Source organism: Patagioenas fasciata, chromosome 5, assembly GCF_037038585.1.
Source record: "Patagioenas fasciata isolate bPatFas1 chromosome 5, bPatFas1.hap1, whole genome shotgun sequence".
Lineage (NCBI taxonomy): Eukaryota > Metazoa > Chordata > Aves > Columbiformes > Columbidae > Patagioenas > Patagioenas fasciata.
In genome coordinates, this window is record NC_092524.1 from 17,081,860 (window position 1) to 17,106,715 (window position 24,856).

The 24,856-nt window shown below is 42.6% G+C and overlaps 1 protein-coding gene across 14 annotated transcripts in view; it reads right to left on the reverse strand.

The window, feature by feature from the left end:
* The window catches only part of TNNT3 (troponin T3, fast skeletal type), a 31,489-nt gene that overhangs the window by 5,535 nt on the left and 1,098 nt on the right, over window positions 1-24,856 (reverse strand). For 2 of the 14 annotated variants that reach the window (XM_065839904.2, XM_071808992.1), the window contains exons 1-10: window positions 16,605-16,737; window positions 12,647-12,661; window positions 8,402-8,422; window positions 4,154-4,172; window positions 3,129-3,174; window positions 2,142-2,258; window positions 1,726-1,803; window positions 1,357-1,470; window positions 1,074-1,183; window positions 124-214 (exon numbers count right to left, since the gene is read on the reverse strand). In XM_065839904.2, coding sequence (XP_065695976.1) covers window positions 124-214; window positions 1,074-1,183; window positions 1,357-1,470; window positions 1,726-1,803; window positions 2,142-2,258; window positions 3,129-3,174; window positions 4,154-4,172; window positions 8,402-8,422; window positions 12,647-12,661; window positions 16,605-16,722 — 729 coding nt within the window. In that variant the 5' untranslated portion in view covers window positions 16,723-16,737. Of the gene's footprint in view, window positions 1-123; window positions 215-1,073; window positions 1,184-1,356; window positions 1,471-1,725; window positions 1,804-2,141; window positions 2,259-3,128; window positions 3,175-4,153; window positions 4,173-8,401; window positions 8,423-8,798; window positions 8,811-12,646; window positions 12,662-16,604; window positions 16,738-19,029; window positions 19,048-19,712; window positions 19,727-20,886; window positions 20,922-24,856 lie in introns of those variants that run through there. The other 12 variants (XM_071808993.1, XM_071808994.1, XM_071808995.1 and 9 more) reach the window with 12 other exon arrangements.

A 24,856-nucleotide genomic window follows, 5' to 3' on the forward strand; every position in this document is an offset into this window, starting at 1 on the left:
TTAAATATTGCATAAGGGCATTGGAGAACCAAATGATGTCACCACATGGCTTTTGCCAGGGGAGTTACAGAGATTTTTACATTTTGGACCCAGTCCCATCAGCAAAATGGCTTCTCAACTCACCTCATATTTTTTCCTCTTAATCTGCTCTGTAAAGTCATACTTTTCATTCTCCAGCTGGTATAACCAGTCCCACAGTTCCTTAGCCTTGTCCCTATGTATTTATAGGGAAAGAAAGATGAGAGGAACACATCACATCATGTTTTCTAACATTTTCACATCACTAGTAATGAGGCTTTTTACATTTTATTTAATGCAGTTCACACATCTTCCTGCAAACCCTTTCAATCCTCTGAAAGCTACTCAACGTTTTCAAGGTCACATTTTTCTTACCTTCTCACCCAAAAACCTTGCACTCTTGTATGTATCACACACTAACATATTTTCTACAGATTTACTTCTCCTGCCCACTCTTACTGAAAGAAGAGAGTCCAGGGAAATCAGATGAGAAGGAAGGGGGACTCTGAAGGCCACCTAGATGAGCAGAGCACCTGCCGTTGCACAATCTCATCTGTTTCAGGGCTGTGAGCCCACTTCATCTTTCGATTATGTGTAAACTCCAACATTTGGAATCCAGACTATCACCTGTTGACTGCTCTGCACCAGAGCACTTGGCTTCCAAGCCTCCAGCCTCCATGGAGACCCGTACTCATACCTTAGCGGCTCAGCTCATCCCTGAGAGTGCTGCAGACACCAGTCTGTAGGTTTGTTCAACTAATCTCAGAGCTGGGTTTAAAGCTTGTACCTAGTCCTGTAAACTACTAATCCTAATTAGCATACGAGGCTAACGGAGCTATGCCAGGAGCATGGCTAGATGGCTACCAAACCATTTCAAGAATTTCCCATGTCCCCTTTTCCCCTCCATTCTCCAGAACAAGGAAAGACACAACTTAACATTGTCCCGTGATGAATTTCAAGGAAGGCCCTCTCCTCTACCTCATTTGCCTCTACTCCAGGACAGTCAGACCAAATTTCAGTGGATTACATTCAGTAAGTTAGGGTAAGCATGTTACCTCAGCTTGTCTTCATTAAGGTGGTCAATGTTCAAGGGCTTGCGTCTCTCTGCTAAGACCTTCTTCTTCGTCTCTCTAGCTGTTTGCTTCTTCCCTCTCTTCTGATCAGCCTATTTTCAGAACATCAATCGACTGATGAAATTATTTCAGTGACAGAGCATACAAGACAAGCTGCTAGGCATCCAGAAGAAGGAAAGGCAAGCTGTTTTGTAATAAAGACCATTCCCAGTTAACCCCATGGTTTAGTGCTTCCATATTTCTTCCGCTGATCCATGCTTTTTACCTTAGCCAGATAGCTGCTGTATGTGGCACCCATGGAGGACAAAGCCTTCTTCTTCTTGAGATCATCCTCAGCTTTTCTCTTGGCATCTTCTTCCTCTCTCCGTGCCTTTTCCTCCTGTAAAGTGTGACACACAGAAGCTAATCACTCCAGGAGAGACTCACAGCTTCCCCAGCAGCCAGTGTCATTGCAGGGAATGTGATCAGGTAAGCGTGTTGATGAGAATTGGCAGCTCCTGTTTCCTGTCCTTGCTTTAAGAGAGTGGTCATTTTTCTTCAGACTGGGAGAGGCAGAACCTGTAGTTTTTTTCTGTCTCTAGACATCGCCTCCAATAAGATGCTGAGACAAGCACAGAGATGCAAGGACACTTACCGCAAGCCTTGCTTGACGCTCCTTCTCCTTCTCAGCCCGGATTCTCTGTTGCTCTGCTCTTTCAGCTCTGCGCTTCTCCTGCAAGAAGTAGCAGTGGTAGAGGCACTGAGTCCTTATTGTGGCTTTATCTACCTCCAGTATCATGCCCCACCACCAAGAGGTTTGGTTCCTGGAGAGTGAGCCACCCTTGCCAGAACATGCAGAAGGGTTTAATGTGCAATTCCCGGATGTAAAACAAGAGGATCAAAGGGGAGACAGATGTCGGAAGAAGCCATTTGGTGGTGACCTGAGCAGTCACTTCTGTACATGGCAGTACAGCTTTCTGCCAAGCTCTGACAGTGGACTAATGGGTTCAACTTCTCATCTACAGAGGATCTCTCAATCTAATACAGGGAAATGGCAATACAAGGACTCACAATTCTCTCCTTGAGGGCAACCAGCTCTTCCTCTTCCTTTCTCCTGGCTTCAAAGTGGCTGTCAATCAAGGCCTGCAGTTCAATCAGGTCTTTGTTCTGCCTTTTCTTTTGGATGTCCTAGGAGAGCAGGAAAATGCATTAAGCTAGCCCATATTGCTCTAGGAACGTGCTATGGACATTCCCAGCACCTTGCCTACACAGAAACAAAAGCAGAAAATGTCTGCAGATATCCATGAAAATCTATGGGTTTAGCTTAAATGACTGTTGATGCAGGTCAGCAACAGACTCATCCAGGTGACAGTCAGGATCCCAGAAGGGAACAGAATCCACACCTCCCATTCCTCTACACCATATTTTATCCATGGCTTTGCTTAGCTGCCTCCTCTTTGCATATGCTTTGTTGCTGCCTCTTCGCTTTGGAATGTGAATCTTACCTAGAAAATGCTCCTGCATTTTTGGACAAAGATATTTCTGTGGAGATTTACAGTTCCAGAGTTTCTTAATTTGTCAATCAACTTTCTAGGAAGGTATTTGGATCTCTTTTTATTATTAAAATACTGTTGTCATTTTAGGTGGTGTTTCTCAGCAACAGATGAGTCTATGCCAGCTTTATTTCAACCTGCAACTTTCAAACAAGGGGCATCTGAGAGCTCCTAAACCACTTACTCTCTCCTTTCTTCATATATTGGCTTCAAAGATTCAAGGACCAAAAAAACTCAACCAACCGAAAAAAAAAAAACCAAACCAAACACCAAAAAGCCCCATGAATTAACAATTTAGTTTAGTCACATTAGCAACAAATGTATTCAGAGAGTTTCAGGGAGCAAAGCGTAGCCTTTCACTGAAAAGAGGTGACAAATCATCCATATTTTTGTCCTTGATGTTATCCTCAGCACTGTCCAACGGAGGAGGAGTTATGTGGGTTTGCGCACATGTCTATGGCTCAGGTACAGGCAGACAAAATACACCAATCTCAGGAATACTTACATCAAAATCTACTTTCTCACCCTCTGGTATTTTAGGAGCAGTTAGTCTGCAGAGAGTCAAAAACAAACAAACAAATAAACAAAAAAAAATCTTAGAGAGCAGGCAGTTTTTTAAGTAGCACATCCTGACCTGATCTGCCCTCTGGAATGATGCTGACAAGGAGAAGTATTGACGATACAGAGGGGTGAAAGAGCAAATCAATGAAAAACTACTCCAGAATAGCACTAAGGACTGTTGTCCCTCGTGGAAGGTCATGCAGGGCAGGGAGTTACCCCTAAAAACCCTTTTCATTCCCAAAGCCTGTGGTCATTCCCTACCACACAGAAGGACGTTGGCCCACATGGCTGTTGGTGTAGAGCTGCACTCTCCATTCTGGGCAGCTGGTGAAGTGGGAAGGGAAGGTTTAGGGGCCCAGAGACAGAAGGTCCATGGGAAAACTTAGTTAAGCTCAAGTCAGCCCAGCCCAATCTTTGCCATCCTTCCTACCGTCAGCGATTGTGGATGGGTGGATGGATGGATGGATGGATGGATGGATGGATGGATGGATGGATGGATGGTTTCCCAGCCATGGCCTCTCACAGAGGACTTACAGTTGAACCACCTGCATCTTGGGGACTGCTGTATCTTGGACAGTTCATAGAATCATACAATCATTTTGGTTGGAAGAGACCCTTAAGATTGAGTCCAACCATAACCTAAATCTAGCACTAAACCATATCCCTAAAAGCCTCATCGATATCTCTTTTAAACACCTCCAGCGATGGTGACACCACCACGTCCCTGGGCAGCCTGTTCATGAGTCCTCTGACTCTATCAGGAACTGATGTTAAGACCCTGGCCAGTAACTGCTGCTAAGGTGTCCTCTGGCAGAAGAGACATCCTGGAAAGGAATGCCGGAACAGCTGGATGTTGTAAGAGAGAGGGTTGGATAAAGGCTTCTGGTGGCCCTTTGCCTAATAGACAATCTAAGGGCTTCTGAGAAAAATGATGCCAGGGTTTTGAAACTCACTGCCCCTCATACTTACTTTATTCTGGGCTTCTCCTCTGTGTTTGGAAACATGGAGCAAAACAGGAAAGGAAAAAGAGGGAGAAGAGTTAGAACAACAGAGATCATGCCAGCTGCTAAAGTAAAAGGAGGGAAGGGAAACTTAATCTTAGGGGAAACATCCCAGAGAAACTGGTTAAATCTCAAGCACTTCCAAAAGAAATACACATACTCACACACCCATTTTGATAGGAGTGAAACTGTTTTTACCCTTGAAACAGAATTTGGCAGAAAAGAATCAAGAGACTGTATAAAAGTCTCAAACGTAGCATCTGGAAGGCAATGGTTTCATATAAATGCTGAATTATTTTTCTCAACCCATCCTGACCAAAGCTCTAAGGAGGACAGCTGGGCTGGAGGGTAGAAGGAAACATTGCCTTTTTTAATCAGCGTTTCTTTTGCTAAAGTTAAACTGAATCCTAAGTTATGTCAATGATAACTGGGCTTCACCATTTCTGCTCAAATGCCTCACATGGAGGTCAGGAGGAAAAATGCTTCATGACACCCATTATTCTCCAGGTTCATTGACTTCCAAGACAGTTTAGGGCACATGTCCCTGAGATACCTTGGTGCCAGGAGGAAGCAGCTTATTCTTCTGCACTGTGTGGTGCTCCTCAAACCCAGCTTGGAAAGGCCATCCTCTCTTAGCGAGCATCCTCTCTTGCTGAGGTACATGCAAAATTCCCATGGGCATTAATGGGAATGATCTTTGCATCTCCAGGAGAGGTGTGGTGCCCTGATGGGCGGGCTGAACCATCACAGAGTCTGTCAACTTGGGCCCCCTGGCAGTCAGAAGTGCTCCCTTGCAACAACTGACCTTTCCATGCTCTCAGAAATGTGCCATCTTATGAGTCACTTGCTTAACATTTGTGCTTGTGATCAATTCCCCTCCCTGCTCTGCTTTTTAAATTTTAGTTATTAGCTCCAGTGTGATGCCAGTAAGTTCAGCACTGTTATTCTCACAAATAGAAGTAAATTAAACCTATGTGTTTATTCTGGCCCAGTCTCACAGGGGCCCAGGTTGACTTTCATAACCACACGCTACGTTTGAACTTTCAAGGATGCTGCTGGATTCTGCAGTACAAGACTCTCCCTGTACTGGTTCGATGGGAGGAACTGAGGTAAAAAGCTCACAGTCTATTGAATCTGGTAAAAACAAACAGCTTTGCGAAGTAAAAGTAGAAACCGCCTCCCTCAGGAATGGGTACACGAACCCTGGTGTCTGTATCATAATAGAGAAAGCTATTATATATTAGATCATATCATATCATATTATATCATATCATAATCATATCATATCATATCGTATTTTTTCAAATGTGTATTTGCATCTGGGTGTTTTGGGACTGATGAAGGAAATTGGGAATAACAAATTGAACAGACCAGGATAAAATAAAGTGAAACATTATAAGAGGAAAAAGAATAGCAAAAACCGATACTGGAAAATATTTAGTGGAGACATCAGTTGCAAGGATGTTGGATAATAAAAAACAGAGAAAGTGGCTGGCAATGGGTTATTGAGATAAGAGAAAAGACATGGGAGATGCATAAAAGACATCAGAAACCTACCTTTCCTTTCTCTCACACTTTCCCATACCAATTTCAGTAACAAAATTTTGGGGGTACGTTTCTCTCATTTACTGTAAGAACACTGCCTACCAAAACATATCTTAATTGGGGCCTCCAGATGCTAGAGCAATGCTAATAAAATAAACAGCATGTAATTAGAAAAGTGTTTTAGAGCACTTGTATAAAGGAAGACACAAATAGCTCCTGAAGAAAAATACCATTAGCAAACAGTGTACTTCTATATTTTGCCAGTTATTTTTTTAATCGTTTTGCTTTTCAAATAGCCAGTGAGCTTCTTAACACATTAGTTAAATTGCTTTTTTCTATCTGGAGAGAGAAAAAATAATCACAATTAACCAGTCTATCAGGGATGTTATTCACACAGTGTTCCCTTCCCTCATGACATACCTACATGATTTTCAGAAGCATTCCTGTTTAGCTTAAAGCTGCCAGTTAGTAACATTTTGGAGAGAGGAAAAAAAAAAGTAAACAGGAAATGACTGGTTTTGTTTGTTGACCTTGGTCACCAGGATCGACAACTGTCTGTCAATGATTGTGTCAATTTGGTTTCAGTTGCCACCAAATCAGCGCTTTAAACTTAATTAAACCAACAAACAATTGTAAAAATAAAAGAAAAATTAAGGTTAGTTCTTGAAATAAGAAGTTTTTGTTAGAATATATATAGGTACCTCCAGAAAACCAGAAAGGAGATAACAAATAAATAGGAGTTTTTATTGAAAGATGAACAGTAATAAATCTGTCCTTTGCAGTGCATGACCCAGCATGGCTCATACTGTATGCACCAAAAGCAACCCAGGGATGTGATTTATTTTGAAATGCCCCTTCTTTCAAGACACCAAGTCAAGGAACTGGGCCAAAATTTGTTGACAAGCAAGAACTGTCATAGCAAATTCCTGTTCCTGTGGTGGATTTTGACTGACATTCTGGTCACTCTTTCCATGAACCATGGAGCTGTGACAAAATCCCCACATACAACCCTGCCAAAAGAAGGCAAGAGCCACTGGAAATCCAAGTTCACTGCCTTGGTGATTAGAGGTACAGTCACTGAGTTTCTGGTTTCCAAAACGGTTAACACAGGGAGAGTACACACCACTATAAATACAACCTTGCTTTCTCCTGCCCGATCTGTGAGATATTAACAGAGTGCTCCCCTTTTTTGTGAATCCATCTGACGTGCCTTTACTTCCTGCAGAGATCCCTAAACACCCTCCCTTCATCCCACCTCTCAGAAGTAACATTTCTAACTCACAGTGTGTCCTTGGAAAAAAAGAAATCAATATACTATTGAGAATAAAAGGAGAGACAAAAAGAGGAAGAGACTTAAGGGGTTCAGAAAGGTCCTCAGGGTATTTTCCTAAATAAGAAAAAAGCCTGAAAAGTGAGCAAGGAGATTAAAACAAACAAACAAGAAAAAAAATTGTCAAAACCAAACAAAACCAAGGAAACACAGAAAATGCAGGGTGGTTTCAAGTGGCAGCGGGATTTGTCTTTTGGAACAGCTGGCCGGATGCTCTAGGGGTTGAGGCAGCCAGAACACAACTGGGCTGCTTCAAAGGCCTGTAAAAGTTTGTGAGAGTCTTTCTATACATTTAAACTGGTTCTGAATTTGGCCCTGGGGGCCTAAGTTATCTTGCCCACATATGAGGGCAGAACTCATCCTGCATGCATTTGGATCTGGTCCTTTCACATCAGTCTTGTCCCCACCCGTGTGCTCCTGCCCCCCACTCAACCAAGTATTACGGACACACTATCTTAAGCCCATGGCCTGCCTCACCAGTCTGAGTAAATTTATTCACATGCTTGAGGTTTAGCACAATTTCAAGCGCATGACTGGAGCAGAAGTTTAAATATCTGTAGATTCAAGTCTGGAGACCATGACCTTCAAAGGCTGAGTGAGAAACTCATATCTATGCAGGACTCAGCTCTATTTTCAAGCATGCCAATGTGACTTAAGACATACTTTCCTGACTTTTTGGAGATAGAGGAGGTTTGCTGATGAGAGGTATGACACAACAAGTTCTAGCTGAAACACAAGTCCAGAGCAAGCTTCTAGAGCTTGGTTTTCACTATTTACTGTCCTAATTAGGATGTACAGGCTTCTCAATATGATAGTGACCCCCCCAAAGGGTGATTGGATATGCACAGTGAGCGATTCTTTGCAGCAGAGAGGTTTTGGCCCAGTTCCTGAGTTTAAAATCGAGTAAAGAACAAAAACAAATAAAGAAAATAAAAAGAGTGAGATGTCAGAAAGATGACTTTGTTGTCCTAAGACAACATTGAGCTACCGTCATAGTATTCACCGCCTTCTTCAGCTGTAGGTTGAAAGATAAAAGCAAAAGAGAAGAAGTTGTGTCAATCCACAACCAGCGCTGTTCTCCTAAGAGCAACTCTCCCCACTCCCTCCCTGCTACGTTGGCAACCTTGGGCTCTCTGGAGATCAAACAAGAAGAAAAACCACCTTTTTAGATATTTGATTTGACAAACATACATCCCTTTTCTCCATGTTCATCCAAAGCCATCCAGAGAGACCATATGCCTTCCGTGCTCTCTTGGCTATTGAACAAGGTCAGTGTTTTTAACATTTTTTCCCCAGCACTGAAAGAGAAAAAGAGTGAGAGTCTGTAGGTGCGTCACATACCTTCTTCATGGGCTTCCTCTGCTGGTGGCATGGAGCGAGCAGTGGTGGAAAGACAGGAAATAGAAAGAAAAAAAAAAAACATATTTAAAGTTCTTGGAAGCCTGAGAAGAGACCAGGGAATGCATGAAGGTGGGGGGGAAATAAAGGAATTAGTGAATTAAGGCAAGAAGAAAAGGTTTCTGGAGAGGCTGTCAGGAGTTAAAGATGTTGTAAGGTTAAAGTAGTAGTAAGCGTGGAGATTAAAGGAGAAAAGGGCTGCAAGTGATCATTGTGGTTAATATTTGTTTCTCTTGTTTTGTTCTCTTCTACCAACTCAGGACTCCTGTTCTCTCCCTCACACACACGCATACTCTCATGTTGAAACTTGGTGGAGTAAATCAGAAGTCATGTCACATACCTGGCTCATGAACTTCAGGTGTGAAGTGTCATGGAACAAGATGCGATGAAAAATAAGAGAATGAGAACGAGAAACTTGTTATTTCACACATCAAAAGAGCTTTTGAGCCAAAGGGGAGGAGGGGCAGAGAGGAAAAGGGAAGAGGTGAACAAAGTTAAGAAGTAAACCTGAGATAAAATAAATTAATTACATATGAAATAGCATATAAACAGGAGTCACAAGACAAGGAAGGAATTCAGATGAAACAGGCATATTTATGATGGTAGTGCAGTACTTAAAAAAAACCCCAAAACTTACGAGCACTATATGACATGAAGCACAACCTGACAACACAGTGTACCAAGGTTTACCTTCATTTGAAATATGCACATGAACATAGTCAGCACTCTCAAAGCACTATTAGTTCCATCCTTTTCTACAGCAGTATTTCAGTTTTTGAAATAAACATGGTCTGGTTTGGAAACCTACTGAAATACCTGCTGTAACTCATCATCAGCATTCAGCTAACTTCCAAAGAAGCTCGTTTCTCTTTTCTAGTTCTATGATTCAGGCCATTTTCTTCCTTGATGACAACTTGGATGTCTCTATAAATCTACTGCTGTTCTTCACATCCATTTGCAATGTAGAATTACAAACGCATTACTTTGTAGAAAGAAAAGTTCATTAAAAGTCTGTGCAGGTCCACACTTCATTCTTCTGTTCTTTCGGCAAAGCAAGAATTGATCAGCAAAGCAGGTTTGTAAGGCAGATTTTGCTTTTCAGCCGTACACGCACCAATGAATATTTTGCAAAGCAGACATAACAATAATGCAAAATCTCACAGTATTTATATTCCCTGTGTACAGTCAATGGGCCAAATTCTGCCCCAAGGTTTGAAATGAAGCTTCCGCTATAGGAAGAAACATTCATACTTATATCACAGTGCAGAATTTAACCCATTCCACAGGGACACTTTTTGCTAAGCTATTCTTTTATGATAGTATATGTGTTCCGCTAGTTTTTAGTGAAATTTTCATGCAACAGGTAAGTTTCTTCCTCCTTAATGCTGATTTCATGTTACTGAGAAAAAAACAATATTAAGCTACAAAACCAACAATCCAAAAGACATGCAAGTTACAAGCTATTATTAACTGATAGTATAGGTTGTTATCTCCTGTCACCTTGTATTCGCTTTCCACACACACTGTCCCAGCAGACAGATGCCGGGAAGTTTAGAAGTTAAAGCACATACCTGGAGGGGGGGCTTCATTTAGTAGGAAGTGTCAGGGGAAAAACATAGGAAAGGAAGATAAAAGAATTAGAAATAAGTTATTCAGGAGGGGATCACCTCAAACCTTGGTAAGACTGGGTTGAAGGAGTATCATTTGCAGACTGGGTTATAGGGACAGGGTGTTAATAAGAGTGGAAAAGAAGAGTAATTACAATGAGGTGTGAAGTACACAGGGAGAGGATGCCATAGAGATGAAAGGTAAAAGGAATTTGAATGGTGATGAATTGAAATGCTGTAAGTCATGCAAGTGCATAAATAGTGGGTGCCTGTAGCAACAGTGGTTATCCTTATATTTGAAAGAAAACATACCCAAGAAGAGAGTTTTACAAATGTGCAGTGTAACCTATGTTTCAGCTATGCACATGGTCTTTCAGCTGTGAGAGCAGGCATGGGGATACAGGTGTTACTGCAGGGAAGTACTGCTTCCAATGTATCTCCATGTTTGCATCTCAAGCTCCACCACCTAAGAACCTTCACTGACAAATGTGAGGCTTGGCTCTTCAGAACCGGAAATGTTCAGGTCTACACAAGCCTAGCCTCTGCTGCAAAGGAGGAGAAATCCCTTAAGCCTGTGTGCCAGGATCCTGCTGCAGGCAATACCTGTGGGCAGCAGCAGCTTGTGTTTCTCAGCTCAGGCTCAGGTACCCACTCTCTGCTCTGGCTGCGGTGTAATCACAGCCCTACAAGTTTTCAGGGGCACTAAAATGCTGCTTCTAAGCTCCTTAGAAGGCGGTTCTTCAGTTACAAACAATAATTATACTTTCCTATAAGGAAAATAAGTTTTAGGGAATCCTAAGAATGAATTGATTCCTCATGACTCTGGTTTTCTTCAACATCATCAAATTCCTATGTACAGGGATGCTTCAGATTAATACATAGGAATTTAGATGTCATACACATGCACTTGGTTAGGGACAAAGTGCCAGCAAAGAAAGATAAAGGAATTATAGCAAGAATCACACAACGGCAACAACTCTGAACTTTTGCAGGCCAAAACTGTGACTTAGAACATGTGTTAGACAAAGGCAGCATTAATAACGGTGAAACTAAATAATCATACGCTGATATGAAAAGATGAGAAAGCATATCTTTCACTTAAAAGCTTTCTTTTAAGTTTGTTATATTTACATCTTCTTTATAAACTTTCCTTTTTGTTATGATTACAGAGGGGAAAGCGAGCATGGGGAGGCAGCGGATGTGGCTTTATTGTTAAGCAGATTACATTAATACCTGTTTTGCACAAATTTCAAGCTCATGTGTATGTCAAACCTTGAGACCAACACTCAAGTAGCGGGTAACAGTTCAATAAATACGAGGGAAAAGAGGTACAGGGGCAGGCAAAGCAGCTGGGATGGTAGCAATGACCTTCAACTTGCGCAAACCAAGGTTAGAAAAACCTTCGGAGCGGATAACAGACAAGAATGAATGTGGTTAAAAAGAGAAGGATGTGAAATGAGGAGCGGCAAGAACAGGAGGGAAATGAGAAGCAGCACACAGACAAATGTTGAAGTGTTAAGTCATCCAAAAATCAATCAGAGAGCTTTCACCTCACTCATTTCAGCCCTGGCACAAGCAGTGATCTCATCTAAACTAAGAGGCTGGTCTCCCTCTGTGGACAGCAGAGTGAAATAGCTGGGATGGGCGGCTGCTGAGATGTGGCTGCTTCAATAAAGCTACTCCAAACGGCACAGAATAAGTGTCACAGACAGTTTAGGGGATTATGCCATTTCAGTTTCTGCTTTTCCAGATAGTAAACATTACAACATTCCCGTACGCAGTTTAAGGATGGCTCCAGGTCCAATCAGTGGCTATTATTACAACTTATACATTGAGATATTTGTTTACAAAAATGTTATCACATTTTTCATGCAACAGTTAGATCTTATCCTTATTTCTATGTATCAGAGGGCAGAGGAAATTATTACTGGTAGAAGGTGTAAGGAAGCTGCTAGTTACAGTTTATCATTAATATTTCATTTTTATCTGTTTTCTTCCACCATCTTTGAATTCCTGAGTATAATATTAGAGTTACTGGTATCATTTTCCATCAGAAAGCATAGTTTCAAATCAATTTCAATATTTCAAAACTAATTTCAAAACTCATTATGAAATTTTTTGTTAAAAAAATGGAAACAGTTACACAACCATAAGAGGTTGCATAAATATTAACAACTCTAGAATGAAAAGTTTTCATTTTTTGCCTTGTGACAATGTCTCGTCCCAGATTTGTTCTTGCATTACACTGTATGTACCTCACATTATCCATAATGTCAATGCTTCAGAAGCATCTAAAATAGAATTTTCATTTGGAAATTTGGAAATTTTCTACAGAGAAAAGATGAAACAAAAAATGTTGGAACAAAATCTTTTGTTTCAACTAAATAATAATAATAATAATAATAATAAATCAATAGCTGCCAAACAAGAATTTCCTCCTTTTTTTTCTTTGTTTGTTTGAAAAGTTTTCATTTTGTCCCATTTCATAGCATGACCTGATTGTGAAATTGCCAAGTGTAATTGAATTTCCAGCACACAATAACCCTTCAGATTGATGCAGAGGAATTCAGAAGTCACATACCTGGTTCATGGACTTCTTTAAGAGGGAAGTAGCATGGAAGTAGATGCAAGGAAAGATAAGAGAATTAGAGCGAGAAACACAGGATGATTAAAATATATATGTATATATATACTTTTTAGCCAGGGTGGAGAGGTTAAAGGGATAAAAATTATTAATAAGATTAAAATATACAGAGGGCACATATGGATGTAAATTGGATAATTATGGAGAGGAAGGACAGGGAGTGTTGGGAGATAAAATATGCAAATGCGTATTGTAAATCAAATGCCATTGGTAACCTTTGGCTGACAGAAATATTTACTTGTATTAAATCTAGTTCATTACCCATATGTTTGAATGTGCAAAAAGGGTATAGACAACCTGTACTTATTCATGTGCATAGAAATCCCAGCCTCTGCAGAAATCAATGTGCTCAGAGGAGCTGGCATTGATTTCCTTAGTGCCCAGAATTTCGCCACTGGTGTGTAGGATCGCACACTGATGTGGGAAGGTAAGTACGAGAATGTTACTGCTCTCCAACCTGAAGGATAAATTGCCTGGTGAAAGCCTAGCTGGACATGCAGAGAGAGGGGCAGGAGGGTAACTGAAAGGTAAATGGGTTTGGGCTGGCATGCAGATGCCTTAATAAGTATGACCTACTATTTTGCTAATCACACAGACTGTCTTACCAGATCTGGGCTTTAACTGATGTTGTAAAGTCAAGCAAAAAGGTGACCGTGCTACCCTCATTTTTGCATAATGTACATTAACCCAGAAAAATGCCAATAGTTACAGAAAAAAACATGCAACTACATCATTTCTCTGAATTGACGTTTTCTGCAAATATGTTGCAACCAAAATGATGCCACTTGTTCCAGTTCTTAGCCCAACAGAAAATTAGGTGTGATGCGGTGTCTCTTGTTGCTCGTGACTTCGGGAGCAAGTCTCTCCACATCAGCACACATTGCTGCAACAGCGAGTCTTGTCTCTGCGCAGTGGTGGGGGGGACAGGAGGAAGAGGTGCATGCAACTGAGGGATGTGTCATTGCCACAGGGCACGGCTGTCCCACCTCCAGCCCCAGTGCATGGCACAGAGGGAATGCTTTTGGGAACACTATCCCCGAACCAACTGGTATCCATACTGATAGTCTGGTTAGAGAAATCGGAGCACTGGGAAATATATAAGCCTGTGCTTCGGCATTGCTTTCAAAACATCAGTTAGTACATATTACTCATCACACCACTTATCCTACAAGAGCGAAGCAGCGTCAGTGAGTGTGCAGAGGATGGTTTTGCATCCCCTCCTCTTCAACCACCTCCAGAATTCCTGCATGCACTGCCACTTTGGGCAGAAACAGAAGAATTTGCAGGTCATGGCACATACCTTCCTCATGAGCTTTAGCAGGTGGGAAGAGTCACAGAGCAAAATGCAAAGGAAGACAAGAGCATTAAAAACATAAGAACGACCTTTCACTCATACAAAATGTAGGAAGAGGGAAATTCTGAGAGTATATTGCAAAGAAATAAAATGAATATAGACATGAAAAGCTCTACTGGAAGTGAGGACACAAATGGTCTGGGATGTTGAAAACATAAAGCTGATTTAAGGAGCCATATCAGATGACATTTTTCTTATATGCATATTCCTGCAGTCCTTCATAAAGCCTGGAGCAGCATGCCATTTCACAACCTGATGCCCACCCAAGTGGACTTACAACCTGAGGCCAGCAGGTTTTTGGTGGCACAGGGCTGCACATACTACCATGAGACAGTGGCCTAAAAACTCCATTTTATGAAGAATAAAACCTTCTTTAATCATTTGCAAAGCTAAAGCATCAAAATTATCACCAGTTGCTTTAAGCTGAATAAAGGGCATGTGGAAAGGCTATCATAAGAATGTCAGCCCAGCAAAGGAGGGCGAATCCTCTCCACAGTTGCACCATCAGCAGCTGCTGTAGCAGCAGACTGACCATGGGCACATCTGCACATCGTCCAGACACCCAGTCCACTGCAAATCATCCAAAATAAGCCTTCCAGGAACACCCAACCAGACTCAGAGTGAAGACTTCTCAGTCTTCATCTTTTTAAGAGGTTTACATTTCCCAGCAGTTTTCATGCTTTTTTTTTCATGCAACAATTACCACATAGCATCACCAGGGCATCCAATGTCAAGACAGGACATGAAGGAAGATAGTACAAAAACCCAAAATAGTGGCAAGTTTTATTCTGTATTAATTAGCCTATTTTAAACTCCTGTTTCCTTGTACCATCTTATGGCTTAGTTGCTAAGCCAGAGCCTACTCTGAAAGATGGGAATTCAGGAGTCATGTCTCTCATCTTCTTCCTGAGCTGCTTTAGGTGGGAAGAGCCACAGGACAGGATGCAAAGGAACATTAGGAGAAACACATTATTACATGGGCTGATATTACACAGGCTGAAAACACTTTTTCCAGAGGGAAAAATTTTATCCCAGTAAAGCATGCACTAATGGCCAGGAAGGGAAGAAATTTCAGGCATGTGTGGTCGGGAAACAACTTCACCATGTGAAGGGAAGAAGCAAAAACTCATTGGAGAGGAAAAATCTCACAGGAAGCTCAAATAATACATACTGAAATTTCTCTCTAATTCCAGATTTAGAGGAATAGCCTGCTGCCATTGCCTGGATGGGCGTTATGGCAAGCTCCACACACAGCAGGAGAGGCTGAGTTACCACTGAGCCAGCATCTGCCAGACCTCTCACCCAGATCATTCCCATGTGTTATCCTGGGGCAGAGCCGGTCAGGGGGGAAAGGTGGACAGCAAATACAACAGAATCAATAAGGCAAAATAACTGGATCCTGCTCCTCTTGCACCACCCTTGAATCCCCCGCCACTGCCGAAGAGCCAGTGGGGAGCAATTCGAAATGTGATGACACATACCTTCTTCATGAGCTTCATCAGGTGGGACGTGGCAGGGATGGAGAGCAATGAGATGGAAAATGACAACAGTTAGACTAAAGAGTGTGTGAATGCAACAGGGGGGTCTGAAAAAACACAGAGGGTATGAAATAGAAAAACAGAGGAGAAGACAAAATGGAGACAGGCAACCAAAGCATGCACAGGTACAAGAAATGTAAAACCTTCAGGACCTGGATGCTGTAAAAACCTGCAAACCGCTCAGAGCAGGTCTCCCGTGGTATCATAAACAGTTTATCTTTGTTTCAAATATATCCATAGCACAAAGCTTTGCAAATTCGGAACCAACGCACCCTTTGGCTCCTCCTTCCTGGAGCACCACTTCCCAGACCTCTCACGTGCAAAGGGTGAGTTTCTGTTCCAGCCCCTCTCTGCCCTGTGTGTCCCAACTTGCAAATGCCGTGTGCAATGCGGGGAGCCCACTGGGGTTACTTGCCAGCGTCTACATAGATATGGCAAACAAGATCTGCCTTCTGAAGTGTTTTTTTATATTATATATAATATTATATATTATAGTTTATAAAGTTATAATATATACAATATATTATATATAATATTACATATTATAGAATATGTACTATGTAACATACGGTTACACACATACCTTACCACAGATGGATTTTGATTTCAAAATCCATCAAATCATTATCTGCCAAGCTATGTAGGAGAAACCAGTTGACATCCGATAGAAACCTTTATAGCCAGGCCCCAGTTACTCCATGGCAAGTGTTTAAAACACCCAAGGCTAAAAATCAGCCTAGGTACCTGCTGCGACTCGGATGAGGGGATAGTATCTGCATTTCCCCTGCTGCTCCCTCCCCAAAACCACAGTGGAGGGGTGTGCACAGATATGTGAGGGCACCCTCAGTGCAATGCGTGCAAGGGACAGGAGAAGCCCTCTGCCCGCAGATCCATCTTTCTCTCGCTTCTCGTTTTCTTCTACCACGTTGCAAAATCTAGGTGCACATCGACACCAAGCCCTGCTGCAGGGAAAAAGGGGAGGTTGAGAAGCAGTTTCACATACCTTCCTCTTGAACCTCTTCTGCAGGTGGGAAACAGCAGCAAAGGGAATAGGAGGAGAACATTAAAACAAGAAATATCTTATTGGAACATTCTTGAGGTTTGCCAAGCTCCCAAGCCATTGTGGGTAAGAATACACAATGATGGAATTACAGGGTGAGAAAGAATTAAAACTAACATTTTTATGGGCATATCATGGGGTTATAAATGTTACTGAAATATGGGAATGTGACCACAAATAGAAACCATGTTAAAGGCATCCAATATTTTATTCATTATTAGAGCTGGCTGAAATTTCCTAAAACTGATTTTTGGTGAATTTTTAACCAAAACTAAAATTGCTGCATCTCTTTTGCTTTAAATGTTTTTCTCAAATGGTGAAAAGTGTCACCAACTCTTATCAATTTTTGAAATTCCAAATAAATTCATATAAAAAGGGAATATAAACTTTTGGAGATAAAGAAAGGGACTAGACACCATTTTTTAAAAAAATGCTAGCAATTCAGTAAAAATTGTAAGACCAAAACAAATATATATATATGTATATATTTGTTTCCATATGCATATATGCATATACGTACACACACACGTGTGTATACATATCTAAAAATTATGTTTGTGTGTATATTACGTATTATACATTATACTGTGTTTTATATACGCATGTATTTACATTTTTTTTTTTAAGGCTAATTTTCCTACCAGCCCAATAAGTGACATCAATGCCCTCATTTCATTGATGTCTGTGGCTCAGGACTGAGTCCTGGTCACTGGGTATGAACCACTTGCTCTGGGTTTCTTCACACATATTCTTCCTCCACACTGAGAGAGAAAGAAAGCAGAAGCCATGTCACATACCTTCTTCATGAGCTTCAGGCAGCAAGTGTCATGGAACAAAAAGCAACAGCAAGCAGGAAAATGAAAACAGAAAACTGTTAGAAACTGGTATTGGGGTAAGCTTAGGCCTGGAGAAAAAAATAAGGTGGTTAGAAAGTGATGGAGAGAAGTTATATGGAAAGGAAATGGATGACTTTGGAAGATATCACTAAAATCAAGCCAAAGCAGAGAGCAAGTAGAAAAATACACCTCAGAGAAGAAGGTCATGCAGATTAAAAAAATAGGAAGTCACCTGCCTATTAGTTTCATATTAATCATTAAATTCTTGAAACCCAAAAGGAGACAGAGAAGGAAAGAGAAAAGCAAGAAGAAGTGCTTCTCCTTTTAGGAAGGCTTGTCTGTAACACCCTTTGCTTACTCTTTGGACATTTGACAAGGCATGAAGGATGGGGCATGAATAGCACCTTCACCTCCCTGGCTCTACCACCCCGGGCAGGACTAGAGACGTGACAATGACTGAAGGCACCTCTACCACCCATTTGGTGTCTCTGTTTTCTTTTTTTGAGCCCTTGGTCTCCACAGGAGCAATGCTGGGGGAATTAGAGACATAAGGGTAACATACTTTAGGGCAGGAACTACTCTTAGCACGGCCACAGTCACAGCTCTGTTACCACCATCACTGATGGGAATTAGCTGGTTGCAGCAATCTGGGGGAATCCAAAGCTGCTGTGTATAAAATCCACAAGGTGGATATTTCTACTTAGGGGCAAGTCTCTGTCTCAGAGCTGGTCTCCTACTCTCCACATGCCAATAATCTACCTCTCAGTAAAGAGTTTTGCTCTTGACCCCTTGGACACTAAGGGCAGATCCTGGGAGAAAACCCAGAGTCTGGCCCTTACCCCTGTCCCAGACACCTTGGTAAAGTGGAGGATGAAGGACCAGCAGCTACCCTCATCTGAACTAAAGCAAATGTGTCAAAAGTTCCCAGCAAATACACCAATACATCTTCAAATTCTTCTTCTCCCTGCTGCCTACAAAATTTGAAGCAACTCAGGTGAGAAGGGCTTTTCATGCTCCATCTTTCTAGAACTGCACTGTCTCTTGCAGCTTGTCAAATCAGCTTTTGCCAGCTAAAAGCATGTTAAAAAACTTCATCTTTGCCAGTTGGTTGCCTGCCTCACCTCGTCTGTCCTCAGCAGTACCCTGTCTGATGCTTCCCAGGAGCTGGGCAACCTGCTTTTCTTCTCAATTTCAAAGTTTAAACTCAATACATGGACATTGCCAAGATGAGAAAGGCAGGATTTCACAGATTACATGTCCTGTGGGCTCTGTGCCTGACCTGCTCTAAAACTCTCTGAGTTTACAGACAGGTTAACTCTCAGCTTTACAATTGTCCCCTATGGCTCATACAAATACTGCGTTTCACGCAAATACGGCACATCACGGCCCCAGCTTGGCTGTTCTTGTGGTTTCCAACTGATTTACTGATCACCTTTAGCAGCAAACACCAAAGAGAAGGGTGAAATACAGACAAGGAAAAGCAGGATCAAGAATAAAAGAAGGATAAATTACGTTCCAGGTTTTTTTGTTACCTTCTTCTTCGTATTCCTCTGCATTGAAATAGGGGAAAAAAGCAGACAAATCAACCATCAGCCTGGACTCATCAGTAGGACATTACCCATGGCAGAGCCCCTTACACTCCCAGGGTTGCCAGGCAAGATGGCCTCTGAGAGGCCACTTCCCAATCAGCAAGCAAAATAGCAAATAAAATGATTTTCAGAAGGAAAAGTTACAAAAGGAGAGGAGGGCAATATTGTATTGATTTTTTTTCTTGGGCAACAGGAGCTCAGGTTTGCACACACATTAGAAGGAAAGAGGTAGCAGAGAGGGCCCCAGAATATGAAAAAAAAAAAAAAAAAAAAAAAAAGCAGCAGCAGGAAAGAAAACAAACATATGTTTCTGTGTATATTTTGGGTTTCTATGTTTTAAACCAGAAAACAGTATGTACAAAAGCCACAGATAAACTGCCAGCAGATGGCAGTGTCTTTACAAAAAAACAGCAGTGTACCCCACAACCGGGGTATCGATTTGGGGCTATAAGCAGCTAAAATCACCAGAAGCTGGTGACAGTTAGACAGACAAACACACAAAAAAGGAGACCTCAGATTTGTCTAACCGTACCAGCACTTTTTGTGCTGGCCAGAAAGAAGACGGACACGGTCAGCGAATGCTGCAGGCTTGCATGGAAGCAATTAAAGACAGATTTAAGACTTACCCTCTCCCTGCTCCCTGCAAGAGAGGAAAAAAGGTTATTGAAACTAGATAAATATTCCTTCCACTCTGTATTATCACCAAGCTTTGAAACATATACTGAAGCAACCTAATGGCCTGTTCTTTAAAGTCCATTACTTCTTCTTTCCCCTATTCTCCCGTTGCTCTTCCAGCAGGCATTTATTTTAAGATTAGTAAAGTGACTGGGTCTGGGTTTTATTTTTAATAGTGTTCCTCATTCTGATGGTGTGTATGAATCCATACCCAGGAATAATCCTACCACCACTGGACTATAACACGATACCTACAGATAAGTGTTGTGCAGGGGTTGATGAAGCTGGACCTCAGCCCCAGCGTGCGAGGCAAGTCCAATGACCTACACCAATCCAGATGTGCTCCACACTTCCCAAACCTTGGGGCCGTCTAATAAATATTCGGGATAAGCCAGATGCTGCTCAATGTTTATCTCTTGGCTGTACTAACATCAGTCTCGAGGTCTGTTCCTTGCCTCCACTTGCCATTCTCTTCTGCTCTACCATCACTTGCATGAAATCCAATGCCCAGAGCCGCCCTGAGGCCAGAGCTTAAACAAAGGGCATCTTTGTTAGAGATTGCTTGAAAAAGGTGTCAAATCTCATCTTTGGCAAGTTTTTATTGTTTTAAAGAGCAGGCTGGAAAAAACAACAGAGGCTGATCTGAGCCTGCCTCATGGCAAAGGAGGGGACTAAATGACCATTACAGGTTTGTCCATGATGCCCCTGATCCCATGATTGCCCTAAATCTCTTCTCTGTACCTACTGATGCATAAACGTCAAATGACCACACTGGGTTTTCTTGTACTACTCTAGATTTGTTAAATCAGGGCAAAAAGTAGCTCTGCCACTACACTGTGTGTTTAATTACCCCTCTTCCAGGTGTAGTGCCATGGCCACCAAGGACAGGCAGATCTGAGTGGAGGTGTTTGGAGGGTGCCCCTTGTTGGACAAGGAGGGTGTCAGATGAACATCAATGGTCCCTTTGACACCCAAAATCCAGGACGCCCCTTCCCCGCTGCTTCACGGTCTTTGGGCCATGCACGGCGCAGACGCCAGCCTCTCCACCCCATGGAGATGCCCACTCTCCACTGCATGGAGCCAAGCTGAACAGACGAACACACAGGCATCTTTCTCTCTACTTACACTTCCTCAGTATCAGACATGTTGGCAGCAAGTTTCTACACAAAAGATGAAAAGAAAAAAAACAAGTGTTATCAGCAGGAGCGCCTCCTAGGAAATGCCAAGGCAGGAGCAGATGGGTTGACATTTGAGGACAAAAAAAGCCAGGCACCTGCTTTCCCACACAGCAGCCAATCCCTCACCAACACTGCCATTTTGGGAGCAGCACAGATCTTTGCCAGCCAGGTCAGAGGAGAAGGAGAGGGGAAGAGGAAAAGATCAACTGCAAAGATACGCTCCATCAACCTGGCTTCAAGTTGCAAAACCTCCAAAGCTCAGGGAGGTGAGTGTCCTCTCACACCCATCTGACATTTCCATCACTCTGGCAAGATCAGAGAACCTTTCCCTTCTCTTACGCTACTGCAAGTTAGAAGGTTCCAGCTCCAAAGCCTTAGAGCTAAAAAAACATAACTGAGACTACCAATATACCCAGAGATAACTATTTATTTGTCAGCACCCAAAAGTGCCTTAAATACTAGTGTCTGGCTTACACAGTTGATGAATGAACAATTACTTGTTGATTAGTTTAGGATGAGAACTGGCTAAATGCCTGGCTAGGCAAATCATATTGATATAACCAATTGTATTTATTGCAACCAATCTTCGCACCGTGGGCAGAAGCAAACCCACCCACAGTGCTGTCAAGGGTTGCATTTGTGCACAGCCCAAGCTGGGCCTGGGTGCAGACGCCCGCTTGTGGAGAGCTGCATCTGTGGAAGTGTGAGGGCTGGATACAGCCACTCTGCTGATTTTTGCTGGACCCAAAATGTGTGTATGGGAGCCTTAGCTGGAGTCAGAGGGAGCGGTGCGGCTATTCGGGTAACATCATGATGGTATTGTACACTGCACCAGGTTCAGTGATGGCAGAGGTGCAAAGCTATGGCTCTCCTAAAAGCATCAGCTGCCCTGAGGCCAAAGGGTGGAGGTGGGGAAGGACCCCCAAAACTTCCTCCAAATCCGTGGCAGGTCTTAAATTAGAAAGCCAAGCTCCTCCTAGCTGGGAAACCCTAGCCATGACTTTCAGGACTTCATTACTCAGCTGATATATGAGAGACGTCTTGAAGGAGCAGGTGGGCTGACTTAGGTTCAGAGGAACAACTGCAGCTCAGCAGCTTTCTATTTCAGAGAAAGGCAGTAATCCCATAGGCTGCAACCCTGCCCTATAAGGGATCCTCTCCATTCCCCAGCAATGACCCTGGACACCACGTGTTAGTGCCAACAGTATTTAAAACCCACATGTTCTAAGCAGCAATAAACAGCCAGCACTTTCTTCTTCTAGTTCCTCATTTACCCTCTTTCTGAATTTCAGCATTGCCATGGAAGTAGTGCCAGTAATGGTTGTGTTATGACCCAATCTGAGTAGCTGGACAGGAGGATGATCTACTGCTAGGTCACGTGAGAGTTGGGTTGTGATCTCTTGGCCCCAGGCTGCTTTTAACTTGGAAGCTGCGATTGCCCACTCCTCAAGTGCAATAACCAATCTGAGGGGTACTTTGAGTACTCTAATCCCGCCAGGCAGGAGGAACCTGGGAGGAATTTCCTGTCTGGGAGGAATTTCAGCTCTCTAAAAGGCTTTTCTGCTGCAACTATTTCTGCTGCTTCTCCTGTTACTTGGATGCTCCAACACCTCTGGTCTTTGTCCCCTGATCTTTTCATCAAACCTTCAGGATAAAGACTTCCACTTGCTATCTACACAGTGGCTAGCAGCATAATAGGTTTGCAATCTCATTTCAGCCTCCCAAAATTATTCAAACTATTAGTAGTAAAGCTGGACAATATTTTGGTTTATGCAGTGGGACATCAGAGCTTTTCGTGGCAAAAGCCCATAGAGGAAACCTGTCAGATTCCCAGCTGTTGGCTTCTTCCAAAATGCATGATCTCTAAAGATTCAGGGCAATGGCAAATCCTCCCACGGATTCTGCTTTTAATTTATAGATTCAGATTTCTGTTTTCCCAAGGTGGAGAAAAAAAAAAAAAATGAGAACTTTTAAAGGGCTTTGGGCTAAACTCTTCTTCCTTCTCACTCCAGTGGCAAGAAGAGTAATTCTGCTCAACACTGGAGAAGAAACCACCTCTAGAGCCCTGCATATGCATAGGAAGAGCAAATGTCTGTTTGGTGTAGGGTAGGCATGTAACGCAGCACACACTGTTCTTTTCAAGGCAATTGAAGTCAACAGGAGTCTTTGCAGTCAGGTTTTCCATTAAGAGTTATTGGAATGAGCTCATCCAGTCTCCAATTTAGCTCTAAGGACATCTTGCTGAGGGCTGTCACATTAGCTGTTGCCCTACACCCTTCCATATTTGTTAATCCAAGTACTGCAAACGTGAATGAGATTTTGCATGGCATCTGTCCGTGTGCTATAAAAGCTGAGTGAGAATGCCAGTATCTCTGGCCTCAGACCCCTGAGGGGGCTTCTGGGCCCCAGATAAAACAAATTAATTACAAGTTCATTGGCAGACTCTGTGCAGATATGAACCACATGCAGAAACTCCCCAGGCTAGCGCAGGCAGGACAAAAAAATCCAAGTGGAGATGCAGATTTCACCCTTGCAAGGGCCAAACATTCAGTCACATTTGGTTGCTCCATCAGGAGGATCTGGCAGTTAAGGCTGTCGCTGACTGCCACTGCCCTGGCTGGAAAGTGAGAAAGGTCTCACCTAAAGAGCAAGGTGTCTGTGTGCTTTGTGGCATTCGAAAGCCATCTGGTCTGTCAAAGCAAGGGGCCACCATACCAACCATCTGACCATCATACCAACAGCCACCTGAGATGAGAAAGGCTCTTTGATGTCCAGCACTGTCCACATAGGTAACTCTATCATCAAAGCAGCCAACAAAACCAAACCATATTTACATCCAAAAGGCCATAAAGCAAGCAATCTGCTAAGAGCAGTTAGGATGGAGTTTGCTGAAGGCAATGGAAAGTCTCCAGCTGGCTCAGGATTACCCTTGGGTGGAAATCACTTTACACACAGCAAATGCAGCCTAAGATTAAGGCTGTTAGCACCTTCAGGCAATAACTGGGTTTTGTTTGCACAGTGACAGAAAAATGGGGTCTGGTCTTGACTGAGGTTTAAAGATGTAATAAAATCAATTAGTTAATACTGCCCACCATTTGGAAGGAAACCAAAACACATGGGAAAATTTGACCAAACCAAAAACTTCCTGTCTACTTTCACCCCTTAAAGGTAAAAGCAAAGATTATTTTCTTAATTTTGTTCAAGCTGAGCGGGTCATGGCTGGAAGGACAAATACCCCAATTTTCCTGAGCCCCAGGTGGGCAGGAACACCACATCCCTTTTGGCCCCAAATGCTCCTGCCCTTATCTGAAAGAGCAGAGCCAGCACATCCCAAGAAGCCTCGTGGCAGCTGAGAATGCACCCGGGAGGGGGAATGGGCTGCCATGCACCTCCAGGCCATCCCTGGAAATAACCCGCCCATCAATCATTCCCTCCCAAACCAGGCCATACAAGGGAGGCAAGGTAGCAGGAACCCTAGGGAAAAGGGGGAGGACAAAAGTGGCCATGCACAGGCAATGGGACCTGCCAGGGACAACTATCAGGAGAGGACTAGGAGTATGATCCACCAAGCACCACATGGCCAAGCTTTCCCAGCAGGAGCCGCTGCAAACCCGCTGCATCAATTTTCTTATATACATTCAGATATTAATATATCTGCTTATTATATATAATAGATCTATTAAATATATAAATATACACATATACTTTTCTATATTAAAAGTATATATATTTTTAATGTATATTAATGTATATTTCCCTCTGCTCCTCCCTTTTTTTCTGGACTAGTACTTTCCAGCAGAAAGTGTTTCTCTCCCTGGGGTCTGGAAAGTGAAGGCCCCACCACAATGCTGCTGCTGAAACAGGGTAGCAGGATCCAAGCACTGCTGCAGGCTCCACCAACACATAGCAAAATCCCT